The sequence below is a fragment of the Jaculus jaculus genome, chromosome 11, assembly GCF_020740685.1.
Source record: "Jaculus jaculus isolate mJacJac1 chromosome 11, mJacJac1.mat.Y.cur, whole genome shotgun sequence".
NCBI classification, from domain to species: Eukaryota; Metazoa; Chordata; class Mammalia; order Rodentia; family Dipodidae; genus Jaculus; species Jaculus jaculus.
In genome coordinates this window covers 63,801,292-63,815,463 of record NC_059112.1, presented here as the reverse complement: position 1 = coordinate 63,815,463, position 14,172 = coordinate 63,801,292, and the positions used below count along the sequence as shown (strand labels likewise).

Genomic DNA, 14,172 nt, shown 5'->3' with positions numbered 1-14,172 from the left:
TGGGATATTATTTGCTTGCAAATAAATAAGTAAATGAATATTAAAATATTTAAATAGGAAAATGTATAATTGATAAAATAATATTTTGTAAAAAAGGTAGAAAATGAATAATGGATTGAAATATATTTTTTCTCAAAGCAAGACATAGAAATAGCCAACAGATATAAGAAGATTGCTCATTTCATGGAGGTTTACAAGAACAGAATGCTGAGAAACAAGGAAAGTGGAAGCCCAGCTCATAAAGTTTCAGATGGAAATAAGAATTCTACCAGGGTTGAAGAGATGGCTTAACAGTTAAGGTGCTTGCCTGCAAAGTTAAACAACCCAAGTTCAATTCCCCAGTACCCATGAAAAGCCAGATGCCCAAAATGGCACATGCATCTGGAGTTTGTTTGCAGAGGCTGGAGCCCCTGGTGCACACATTCTCTCTGTCTCTCTCTTCTTGCAAATAAATAAATAAATAAATAAATAAATAAATAAATAAAAATTTTGAAAAAGAACTTATCAGTAACTGGATAAATGTGGTTCAAGTGACATTCTTGCAAGGAATCTGGCTTCATTCTACCCATTTCCTGAGAATAAAACTGATTTTAAAATGAATAGACTGCTGGGGAGATGGCTCAGTGGTTAAAGGCACTCGCTTGCAAAGACTACTGACCTAGATTCAATTTTCTAGCACCCTCATATAACTGGACAGATATTTGTTTGCAGTATCAAGAGACCCTGGCATGCCCATACACACACATACATACATATAATAGACTATTGCATTTGGCAGAAGGAATTTCAAGGCATGATAACATTGAATCAGTTACACACTTACTGACCTGATCTAGGTGTGGAGAAAGAGAGAGAGAAACAAGCAAGCAAACAGATATGAAAAATGTGCCTTTTGGCAAGGAAACACACAAGTTTAAAGTTTTCCACAATCAGTATGATGAGAAAGCAGTTATGATTGTTAAAGAAATTAATGCAATTAAAGAAAAGCATCACACTCCTTTGAAAAAAAAAAAACAATTCTATTGTAATTTATTTATGAGAGAGAGAGTGAATGAGTGCCAGGGCCTTCAGGTGCTGCAAATGAACTTCAGATGAATGTACCATCTTGTGCATCTGGCTTACGTGGGTCCTGGGAATTGAATCTGGATTCTTTGGCTTTTCAGGCAAGCACCTTAACCACTAAGCAATCTTTCCGGCCACAAACCTCACTCTCTTTACTAGACCAACAGGAAAGATATTCAAAGAGGAAGACCCCACTCATTGGAGGCTCTACCCTATGAAAATGAAAATTCTTTTGAAAGGAGAGAGCATGAACAGAGAAACAGTGTTTGCATGGATTCAGCAACCAAGGCACATAGATGCTGCTATAGCATTGGTCCAAGGAGGACAGGTTTCATCCTGAGTTGACAACAGAAATTGGCAGCATTGTGCATGTGGTACTGTTTTAGAAGGCAGGAAAGAGTAAAGATTAAAAGGGTTATGACATTTTTCTCCATGGTTTCAGAGTCAACTGAGGAGAGGCCAGACAATGTATGGCAGGATCAGATTCCCTGAAGGGAGGCTCTGAGAGGCCCTTGTATGAAGCTATGAAGGTTAAGCTTAGATTACAATGGAGACTCATAGATAGACATGCCTTGGCCATGGAGTGTCAACCAGAACAAGTTATAGGCTCAGAGTGGAGCCAGTCCAAGAATGATGCCATGTCAGTAAAGCTGGAGTAGTGGGACCACCCAAGCCCTTTGGAACCTGGATGATTCCAGCATCAGTTCCAGATACCGGACCTGGAGCTTCACTATTTGCTATTTGCTCTGCTAGGTTTTAGTCTTGCTTTTGACCAATCTTTCTTTGTTATGATCCCATTCCTCCCTTTTGGAGTGAGAATATTAACTTTGTCATTGTATGTTGGAAGTATATGATTTGTTTTTGATTTTATAAGAACAGCGAGGAGACTGCCTTGAGTCTCAGAAGAGACTTTGGACTTATGAATAGTGTTGGGGCTGTTAAGAGGGGCTTTTTAAAAATATTTTTTATCTATTTCTCTGTGAGAGAGATAGAAAGAAAGAGTCAGACAGAGAGTGAGTATAGGCATGCCAGAGCCTCCTGCTACTGCAAACTCCAGATGTATGTACCACTTTGTACATCTGGCTTTACATGGGTACTTGGGAATTGAACCTGAGCCATCAGGCTTTGTAAGCAAGTGCTTTCAACTGCTGAGCCATCTCTTCAGCCTGACTCTGGGAATTTAAAGTTGGACTAAATGCAGTGTGCATCATAAATGGTCATGAGCCTATGGGACCAGGAGCTGGAATGTCATGGTTTGAATGTAAAGTGTTCCCTATAGGATCATGTATTTGAACACTTGGTTCCTAGCTACTGGGACTGTTTGGTAAGGGTGTGGAAACTTTAGGAGATGGAGCCTTGCTGAAGGATATGGATCATTGCAAGTGGTCCTTGAGATTTTATTGCTGGGCTCCAATTCCTGTTTGCTCTCTATTTTCCTGACCATGTAGGCAGTGTGACCAGCCAGTTTCCTTGTTCCTACTGCCATACTTCTTGCCTTAGCCTTTCAAGTAATTTGGATAGCTGACCTATGCCACTAGGCAAATCATTGCTTACATTCTTCTGGAAAGAAACAAACCCACTAGAACCTGTAAGAACTTAAGAGCTAGTATATAGGTAGGAGTGAGAACTTTAGAAAATTTGGAACCAATAGCTTCTGTTTCAGTCGCATGGTCAAATTTCTATGAGTATTTCAGAAAACTGATTAATTTCAGTAAAAGTTATACTTCCCTGAAACAGAATGGATTGCATCTAATATGCAACCAAAAAGAAAGCTGTGTTTAGAAACTGTATTATACCATTTCCTTGAGGCACAGCATTTCCTAGTCAGGTCTTTTAATGCTGGAGGAAGACTGGTGGTTTATCTCTTTTTACTATAAGCATAAAATTAATTGCCTGTTAAATGAGGCTCTTATATATTTAAATTTGGCTCATTTAAATTTGATTTTCAAACTGTTTATTGGGTGGCCACAGTTACTTTTCTGACATGAAAATGGAGTGCTTGAAGATAGCTCTGGAAGGATGTTCCATTCATTGAGAGAGGACTGTCCATGGTGGTACTTGTTAAATGCTTTGATGAAGAGATTAAAGCAGGCAGGTGTTATAAGGTACTGCTCTTGCAAAGTTGCCACCATGCTTAAGTTGGAATAGCACCAGCTCTCTCAAGAGGCAGTTTGAAATTAATCTTAAAAGCTACTATGATATCAGCCACTTCGGGGGAAAATTGCATGTAGAAGGGCCCTAAGGCAGAGACAAACAAGCAAATAACAGGATTTGAAAGGCTGGTACTCATGGTACTGGCACAAAAACAGACATGTAGATCAGTGGAACAGAATAGAGGACCCAGATGTAAGTCCAGGTAGCTATAGTCACCTGATATTCGATAAAAATGCCAAAAATACTCATTGGAGAAAAGACAGCCTCTTCAGCAAATGGTGTTGGGAAAACTGGATATATATCTGCAGAAGGATGAAAATAGAGTCTTCTCTCTTACCATGCACAAGAATTAAGTCCAAATGGATTAAAGACCTTAACATCAGACCTGAAACTCTGAAGCTGCTAGAGGAAAAAGTAGGGGAAACCCTTCAACATATTGGTCTTGGCAAAGACTTTCTGAGTACAACCCCAATTTTTTATTGCTCAGGCAATAAAACCACAGATTAATCACTGGGACCTCATGAAATTACAAAGATTTTGTACTTCAAAGGACACAGTGAAAAAAGCAAAGAGGCAACGTACAGAATGGGAAAAAAATCTTCGCCAGCTATATATCTGATAGAGGATTAATATCTAGGATATACAAAGAACTCAAAAAGTTAAATAATAAGGACTCAAACAAGCCAATCAAAAAATGGGCTATGGAGCTAAATAGAGCATTCTCAAAGGAAGAAATACAAATGGCATATAAGCATCTATAAAAATGTTCTACGTCACTAGTCATCAGGGAAATGCAGATTAAAACAACATTGAGATTCCATCTCACTCCTGTCAGATTGGCCACCATCATGAAAACAAATGATCATAAATGTTGGTGGGTATGCGAAAAAAGAGGAACCCTTCTACACTGCTGGTGGGAATGCAATCTGGTCCAGTCATTGTGGAAATCAGTGTGGAGGTTCCTAAAACAGCTAAAGATTGATCTACCATATGACCCAGCTATAGCACTCCTAGGCATATATCCTAAGGACTCATCTCATTTCCTTAGAAGTATGTGCTCTACCATGTTTATTGCTGCTCAATTTATAATAGCTGGGAAATGGAACCAGCCTAGATGTCCCTCAACTGATGAGTGGATAAAGAAGATGTGGCACATTTATACAATGGAGTTCTACTCAGCAGTAAAGACAAATGAAGTTATGAAATTTGCAGAAAAATGGATAGATCTGGAAAGGATTATACTAAGTGAGGTAACCCAGGCCCAGAAAGCCAAGTGCCACATGTTCTCCCTCATATGTGGATCCTAGCTATAGATGATTGGGCTTCTGTATGAGAAGGAAAATACTTACTAGCAGAGGCCAATAAGTTAAAAAGGAGCTATAAAGGGAAGAGAAAGGAAGGGAGGAGGGTACTTAATAGGTTGGTATTGTATATATGTAAGTTCAATGATTGAGATGGGGAGGTAATATGATGGAGAATGGAATTTCAAAGGGGAAAGTGTTGGGGGGGGAGGATATTACCATGGGATATTTTTTTATAATCATGGAAAATGCTAATAAAAATTTTAAAAAAAGAAAGGCTTGGGATCTTTGACCTTTTTTTTTTTTTTTTTTTTTTTTTGTTATAGGCTCTCCCTTTAGCCCAAACTAAGCTGGAACTCACTCTATAGCCCCAGCCTAGTCTTTGACTCATAGAAATCCTCCTACCTCTGCCTTCCAAGTGCTGAGATTAAAGGTGTGTGCCATCATACCCAGCATCTTTGACCTTTTCTATGACTTAATTCTATCATCTGTACCTGTTGACAAAACTACCACCTTCAGATTTGCTGCTGCGGAGAGCATAGTCTAAGATATTTTATAGAAATGTGAATGTCATGTAGTGGTTAGACAATGGTGTAGACATCTGCAAAGCTCAGAGGAAGAGTAAGAAGACTGACTAACTGCCAAATAACTTTTTAAAAACCCTTGGTTTTGGAGAGAGGCAGAGGCATGTTTTGGTTCACGCCTGGCATTGGAAACTTCCACTGTGAAGATGTCTCCCCACCTGTCCCATCTCATTCAAATAGCTCAGTGTGGTCTGAAAAAAACTAGGAGAGGCTTTGGTGACTTGGCACCATTATAGAATATCTATGGTCAGGCACAGGCCATTCACTTTTCCATGCTGCAAGAACACATTGATCCTGAGTCTCAAGGTATAAAGATATGTTAATACAATCTTTATCCTCAAGGAGCCAAAAGTGCAAACTGAGGCAAGTGTTGGCCTAGGTTTACTGCTCAATGTCATAATGTCTACCCCCAAATGACACAGATTTGACATACAGATCCATGTCATTATTATTTGGTTGTTCCTCACCTCTCAATTATTTCCTTGGAAAAGTTTCTATGTCTATGTCCTGATATTTTGGAAGAGACTCAAATGTATTCATGAGAAATCATGAGGAATAATGAGCTACATCAAGCCAACAGGTCCCCTTCTCTTACTCTGAAGGGGGAGTGTGACACTAGAAACACTAGCCACTCACTTTCAAAATCTGCCACATAGCTTTGCAAACCATGGTATGAGTTTGCGATTTTAATCTGAGAGTTCAATACATTGGCAAGGGATCCAGGATTGACGGGGAGTTAAGAGTGAGTGATTAAGCAAGGAACATAATATATTAGTTTGTTATATTGAAATGATGGCTTTCTCTGCTGAGAAGCACCAACAAAGGTCAGGGAGGAGGTGACTTCATAAGATCAAGGTCAGAATAAGTGAGACATGTTCCAATTTGGGATATGTAGAAGTAAAAATACTCTGACCAGTGTTATGAATATAAGATGTGAGGTTAAAGGATTCAAGGAGGAGACCTAGGATTATGAGTAAGCCAGGTGAGGATGACTAAAATGGGGAATCAGAACAAAAGCAGATTAGGTTTGAGTGGCATGTGTCACCCTCATGGGCCAGTCTGAATTTAAAAGAGGTAATGTAGAGTATTTATGAAATCCAGAGCATTAATCTGAGCTGATGTGGACGACCTTGTGATATCTCTTAGTCTTTCTGAGCCTCAGTTTCTTCATCTGTTTAAAGGTGAAATGGTGCTAGATGAGCCCTTCCTCTCTCCCTTTCCTTGCTTCTTCCTTCTTTTCTTTCTCTTAGCAGCCTAGGCTGCTCTCCCCTAGAACTTCAATTTTCCTTCCTTAGCCTCATGAGTGCTGAATTATAGGAATGCATCACCACCCAACTGAAATGATCTTATTCTTTGATCATTCATGGAACTGCAAACCCAATCAAGAAATAATGATATTTCTTATTTAGATACTGCTATCTTATAAAAATGGGTAAGTCACAGTGACATAATGATATGCTCAAAAAATGTCTCCCTAAGAGCCACTTAAGATTTCTCTCAATCAGTTATTCCTTACCTCCACTTAGCAACTGCTGTGTTGAGCACTACCTTGGAGCTAGATCGTTTCAAGCCTAAGTAGACATGCATTTACCTTACTACAGGGGAATCTGGGCAGCTAATAACAAGTTCATAAGGTAAATGCTCCAGGTCAGTGAATGCACTTTTGACAATAGCCTGTCTTTAGCACTAAGCCAGTGTCTGTTTGTGGATAGTGAATCCCAGAGGAGCAGGTGAAATGCTCCCTACCCTTGAGATATCTAGAAGCTAACTGGCAATTCCTCAGAAGGCCACAGCTAAAATTATGTAAAGAAAACAGCCTTCAAATGAGATGACATCTAAGCCTATTTTTTTCTTTTGTGTTCTGAAGTTACACAGGAACCATATTATTTAGAAGGTAAACTATTCACAAAATCTTTCTAGAGCAAAAAGCTTATTCTAGACTTTAAACAGGTCAGTGTGGTTAGTTGAGCAGGCTTCAGTTTAACTGTGTAGAAGAAGGAAATGAGTGGATTAGAGAGATTCTGCAAGGGTTCTACCCAAGTATGCTATTTTTTAAAAACTCAATTTTTACCTAGCATCCAGATGTATGTGCCACCATGTGCATCTGGCTTATGTGGATTCTGGAAAGCCAAACATGGATCCTTAGGTTTCATAGGCGAGTGCCTTAACTGCTAAGCCTTCTCTCTAGCCCTACCTATTTCTTTTATTAAAAGCTCTGCTGTATTCCAGTCATATGTTGCTGTGTATCATAGTTTGAAATATGGTTATTTTCAGTGACTTCCAATGAACATGGTGTACTGGAAAGAAATACAATGATGATTCTCTTTATTCAGAAGTTTATACTTTAACTAAGAAATCATAGATTATTTTTCCACTAAAGGTCAGCCTGGTGTTTAACATTTGTCATTCATCACAAAGTTTAAAATGAAAACATTGCACTCTATTTTTCTCTCTTGTTCCCACAACAGTGGCTTGTGTTTTTGACCACATTAAATAAAAAAGATTGGCATAGCTATAGACTATAGGAACAATCTACTTTCCTAACAATGAATCTTACCAAATTTCCTATTTTTTATGTTATGTGCACAAGGAATTTGATCTGTCATATCATAACATTAGCACAAATTAGAGCTTATTAAAATGTGGAATAGGTGAATGAATAAATAGATTTTAGAGCCTAACAAGACCTTGAAATTCTGTTAGTGAAATTTCTCTTTCTTTGTGAAAATAAGGAGACAAATCATACTAAGTCCAAGTCACTTTGAGCTCATAGAAAAGACCTTACATATGATTTTATTTTTTAATGTTTATTATTATTATTAACAACATGTTTAGTATGGATACATCCATGACCTTGTATATGATTTTTTTGTTTTGTTTTGCTTTGTTTTGTTTTTTGAGGTAGGGTCTCATTCTAGTTCAGGCTGAGCTGGAATTCACTCTGTAGTCTCAGGGTGGCCTCGAACTCTCAGCGATCCTCCTAAATCTGCCTCCCGAATGCTGGGATTAAAGGCATGTGCCACCATGCCTGGCTTGTATATGATTTTTAAATGAATGAAGTTTATAGGTAATAATACAGGCTGCACTCAGATGTATGCAATGAGGTTTTTCTTTCTTTCTTCTTGTTCTTCTTGTTTTTTTTTTTTTCTTTTTTTGAGGTAGCGTGTCTCACTCTAACTCAGGCTGGCCTAGAATTCACTGTAGCCTCAGGGTGGACTTGAATTTACAGCAATCCTCCTATCTGCCTCCCAAGTGCTGGGACTAAAGGCATGAGCCACCATGTCTGCTCTCTTTCTTTTTTAAAAAGGCTTTACAAGCAAGTGACTTTAATCACCAAACTACTTCCCCAGCTTCTCATATGATTTCTAAAATTTACGTTTTATACAAGTCAAGCTCATTTCATACTTTCTAAACTAATTTAGGTGGCCAAGGTTACTCAATACACAAGTGACTTGAATTCTATGTGAATTACACTTTGTCTTTGCCTTCATAAATTTAAATGCACATATAAGTCACTAATGTTAAATGAGGTACACCAATAAAATTTAAGTATAATTATTTGAAACTTCTTCAAACTTTATTTTTAGTCTATAAATCTCATGGCTCTACTTATCTGCAAAATTCATTTAATTCTAAGGTTTTTTTTTTCTTTTTTTTTTTTTCCAGATAGGGTTTTACTCCAGCCCAGGCTGACCTGGAATTCACTATGGTGAATTCAGGGTGGCCTTGAACTCAGGGCTATCCTCCTACCTCTGCCTCCCGAGTGCTGGGATTAAAGGCATGCACCACCACTCCCGGCCTCATTTAATTCTATAGTTTCAGTTTGTATAAAGATGACCTGGAATTCACTATGTTATCTCAGGGTGGCTTCAAAGTCACAGCAATCCACCTACTTCTGCCTCCCTAATGCTGGGATTAAAGGCATGCACCACCACACCTAGCTCTGTTCTGTTCTTTCTAATCTGACATGTCAACTGCCTTATCAGTAAGGCATCACTTTTCCAAATCCACATGCAAAAATTCTATCTAACTCCTTTCTGTTCAATACTCTTTCAGTTTAAACTCCTTTGATGATTAGCCTTCAAAAGCAATTCCCTTTAAGTTCCTTAATTAGTTACCTACTACTTGAACTTAAAAAACAAACAACCAAACAAACATTATTTTTTTATTTTAGAGAAAGAGAGAAGAGGAGAGAGAGAATGGGCGCACCAGGGCATACAGCCACTGCAAACAAATTCTAGATGCTTGTGCCACCTTCTGCATCTGGCTTATGTGGGTCCTGGAGAATTGAACCTGGGTCCTTTGGCTTTGCAGGCAGGTGCCTTAACCACTACGCCATCTCTCCAGCCCTACTTGAACTTTCTACTTATAACCTTGACAATAAACATTTATACTTTCCCTATTAAAAGACAAGCATCTCTTTCAGCTATGTGAACTCCAGTCAGAGTTCTTTCTGTGAGGTTGCTCAGTTACAAACTCTGTTTTTCTGAGGTCATGTTTCTGTGATACCATCTGAGAGTAAGAAATGATGGCATGGTCCTGCTTTTTTTTCCTCTCTTTTTATATGTATATTATTTTATAATTCTCTCTTGGTTTCAGTGTAAACCATTTTCTAAACCCTTCTCTTTTCTAATCAATTAGAATTAAAAAAAAAAAAGGGCTGGAGAGATGGCTTAGCGGTTAAGCGCTTGCCTGTGAAGCCTAAGGACCCCGGTTCAAGGCTCGGTTCCCCAGGTCCCACGTTAGCCAGATGCACAAGGGGGCGCACGCGTCTGGAGTTCGTTTGCAGAGGCTGGAAGCCCTGGCGCACCCATTCTCTCTCTCCCTCTTATCTGTCTTTCTCTCTGTGTCTGTCACTCTCAAATAAATAAATAAATAAAATTTAAAAAAAATATTAAAAAAAAAAGAATTAAAAAAAAAAAGAGAGAGATGCTTTTCAGGCAGCACACTGTCTTGTGTGGTATGCTGGACTGCAAGGGAACTTGGGTTATTTCTGATAAGCTCCATGGTTGAGGACACAAGATATGTGGCAGGAAAGGTAATGGCATGGAAAGGCAGACTAGGCTTGACTTTAGAATCTGATTGAACATTAAGGCCTGAGAAAGGATTGTGTTTAGAAGAGGAATTTGAAAGCGTTCTCTAGGGATATAATAGTTTCAAAATATGCCTACATCAAAGCACAAAATTTTATGAAGTTTTTCATAATAGAGCCAAAGTGAGAATAATCCAAATGTATAATAACTAATGAATGGATAAACTAAGTGTAGTATATCCACAGAGTGAGTTATTATTTTGCAGAAAGATAAAAATGAAATGTGATGTGTGCTATCCCATGAAGTTATATGTGGCCTAATACTCATACAAGCATGCTTTGTAAAAGAAGCCACCACAAAATACCATAGAGTGCATGATCTCATGTAAATGAGATGTTCAGAAGTGTCAAGCTACAGATAAGGTTAATGGTTGCTTGGGACTGTGGGAGAGGGTTAGGATGGAATTGGAAGTAACTTTTCATGAGTGCCAAGATTGTTTTCGTGGGAAGTTGATGAAAATGTTTAAATAGTAAATAATGATTCTCATCACACAATTCAGGAATACTCAAAACCAAAGAGTTGAACTGGATACATTTTTATAGAATGTGCATTCTATTTTAATAAAGCTCTTTAAAAGTCATGCAGGAGTACTTTATCATATCAGCAGTTCATCAGAAAAGTTCTAGGCAATTGGCTTTTGGGGGAGGGAAGAGGGAGTCCCAGTTCTCCCCATATCTTTGTACTTTCTGTACTCAAAACCAGGAAGAAACTTGGTTGATTATTATTAATTATTATTAGTAGTAGTATTATTGGGTTTTCAAGGCAGGGTCTCACTCTAGCCCAGGCTGATCTGGAATTCACTATGTAGTCTTAGGGTGGCCTTGAATGCATGGTGATCCTCCTACCTCTGCCTCCCAAGTGCTGGGATTAAAGGCATGAGCCACTGTGTCCTGCTGTTTTGTTTCTTTTTATAGCTTTTGGTTTTTCTTTCCAACCCATTTGGTTGATAACTTACTCAAATCAGGATTCTACAAGCAAAAACAAAGTGATAGCATCAGGACTCACCTTCAATAATATGCTTTCTTGACAGTCCTCTTTCTGTTTCAGCTCTGTAAAAATAAAAAGATATTTTGACTGAGGTGTGTGGAATTTCTTTAAAAACATGTTTTAAAATCCAGAGGAATAATCACTTTTCCTTAGTCTGCATTACCAATTTTACAACTCATTCTCAGCAAATCATGAACTCCTGGATGCTGCAGCAAGAAGCTTGGTGGGTAGTGCTAATCCCCTGTCCTTTGGAGACCTCAGGAAATGAACTGATCATACTATGGCCATACCACTAATGCCACTCAGCTCTAGGCTAAGTTAATTAAAGTCATGTATACCCTATCCATGTATAATACACAGTTCAACCTTTTACCTTGTTCTTAAACAACTGAAGGATAAAAAAAAAAAAACTTTGGCATAAATTTGTATGTTTCTCTGTGATGGCCACAGTCCTGACATTAACTCTTTTGAGAAAACAAGCAAATTTGTAAGTATCTTTTGACTTTAAAATAATTTTAACTTCTTGTCTTTAAAATGTGATGAAGTAAAAATTTTTAAATCAATATGCTAATAAGGCAAATCTTTAATGATAGGGTCTTTTGCCCTCTCAGACAACTCTCAAGATCTGGGCAATTAGAAAGGAATGTGGTTATTGAATTTTAAAATATCAATGAAATGTTCCTTCAGCCTCTTTGGACAGCCTTTTTCATATGTTTCGTATGTTTATCATATATAATATCATATATAATATTAATGTAGCTCTATAGCATAACAGTTCTTATAGGTTCTTATTTCTGTTTCATTTCTACCATATAGGCAAGACTTTGTGTACCACTGCAAACATGTCAAAAAAACGCATTGTGAGTCATCAGTGCACAGACATTGGACACCATATTTCTTACAGATACCATGTTGCTTTACAAACTACAAAAGGAATAAAAATCTAAATTACATCTGTCTGTACATCATAAACAAGTTCATGAACAATAACAGAATATGATCATATGTGTGCATTCATATACATGGTGATTGCAAGGTTCTAAAGAAACACTAGCCTCTGCCTCCTGCTTAATAAAACAACCAGACCAAACCATACAGGACCTCTTGTGCCACATTATTTCCTATGAATTATCAGGAGATAAGTAAGGTTTTGTTTCTGTTCTCTTACTAAGACTCATTGAGATTTCCATGAGAAACACAGGGCCAGCCATTGCTTTGGTATATGGACTAGCTTGCTGTTTTCTTATATGTCAGCCCTCCTATTCTTACTGAGTAATATAAGCATCAGTTCAAATGCTATCAAGCTAGCCATCAGAAGCCAACTCATCCTGTGAATTTGTTCTGCATCTTTCATTTGCCTTGACAGTGAGTATAGCTTCAGTTCTTCCCCAATGAGATGGTGTTTTGGTCTGCTCTTTCAGAATGTTGCAGGAATGACCAGAGATTTCCAGGTGGAACCAAACAAGATCTGTTTATCTTTGCACCACATGGAAATCTTTGAGTTCTGGAAGATTTGGGTAGCTTCTCTTTTGTGATATTTTATTTTCTCTCATAAACTTTGAACACTATTTTGGAAATGATTCTAAGTCTGAGACAGGAATTTGGAAAAAATCTATGTAAGTCACCCAGTAACAAATGACCATCTGTATAGTACTAAATTTCTTGCTAAAATTGAGATCTAGACCAGTAAGTATTTTTATAGCAAGAGGGAAAAAATTCTAGACTAATTAATTTTAATATAAGTTAAAGGCAAAATGGTAGCTTAAAAGAAAAAAAAGCATGGACCTGTCTAGTAGGAAAAATAAAAGGTGTTCAACTTACTTTCCACCCCAGTAGAGTTTGGTTGTTATGACTAGACTGGACCTCCTGTGTATCAAAGACACAAAGAAATAGTAAATATGTTACAGGTTGTTGTCAGACTGAATTACATTATTATTATGGCACCAGAAAGAATTTATTGTACTTCACATTGGTAGAGATAAATCTGTGAAATCATGTCACTGAAATGGAAGGACAAGGGAAGCTGATGAGCAATGATTTGACTACAGACCCTATAAGACAAGACAGAAGGGAAATGATTTTTGCCCTGAGAACCTGGAGGAGGAAGAGGAGGGCTCTGGCAGCAAGCCTGTAAATGAATAGTGACACAGGTGTACAGGTGAGTGGCAGGTCAGTTTGGAGGTCAGAAATGGTACATATGAATGCAAGTGACTCACAGTGCTTTGATAAGCTTAAATGAACACTCTTTAACACTTATTTAGAATTGGCATAATGTTGATTGCCTGTGAACCCTTTCCTGGGAGGAAGTCTTTTCTCTGCCAAGAACAATGGACCCTAGTGGCTCTGAGTTACTGTCCTATCACAGGTAGCAACTGACTACATAGAAATATGGATGGTGAGATAAAGTCCAATAGTTAATAGATGTTTACTTTGAGTGTCTAATTAAATGGAAATATCATGTAAGGAAAACAGTCCTAAAATTCTAATCCAAAGTCGTCCCACTTCACTTCTAAGGGAAGGAAATGGGAAAATCTTGCCAGCAAACCTGTTACTATCTCACCTACCACACCAAGCCCTGCAAGCCCCACAGTGCTATGATCATGAAGAATTATATCTTGAGAACTACAAGCGTATAATTTAAAACTGTAGGCAGAGCTTAGTGCATTTCAGTTTCTCTATGTATTCAGTTGAACTTATCTAGGAAAAATTGAGATTCAAAGGTTAAAATCAAACTTTGGGGGTGTTGAAATAAGGCATTTATAATTTTGTCAGTGGTAGGGTTGATACTTCAAGGCTTTCAGGAATAAAAGCCCAGCTTGATTAATGGTCACCAGTGGGGAATGATGCTATCCTGATCACTTAGTTGCAACAAAATTTTTTTTGAAAATGTCAGCAATCCCATCCTCTGGAAGTTAATTCCCTGAAAAGTAATTTGAGGCAGTAATGGAAGGTCTACAGATATATGCCCCTGGAAATTACATAAAAGGGCTA

The 14,172-nt window shown here is 37.9% G+C and overlaps 1 protein-coding gene across 2 annotated transcripts in view; it reads right to left on the bottom strand.

Moving 5' to 3' along the window:
- Positions 1-14,172, bottom strand: part of Kcnab1 (potassium voltage-gated channel subfamily A regulatory beta subunit 1) — a 516,975-nt gene that overhangs the window by 80,363 nt on the left and 422,440 nt on the right. For both annotated transcript variants that reach the window (XM_004652406.2, XM_004652407.3), the window contains exons 6-7: positions 13,003-13,047; positions 11,200-11,243 (exon numbers count right to left, since the gene is read on the bottom strand). In XM_004652406.2, coding sequence (XP_004652463.1) covers positions 11,200-11,243; positions 13,003-13,047 — 89 coding nt within the window. The remainder of the gene's footprint in view (positions 1-11,199; positions 11,244-13,002; positions 13,048-14,172) is intronic.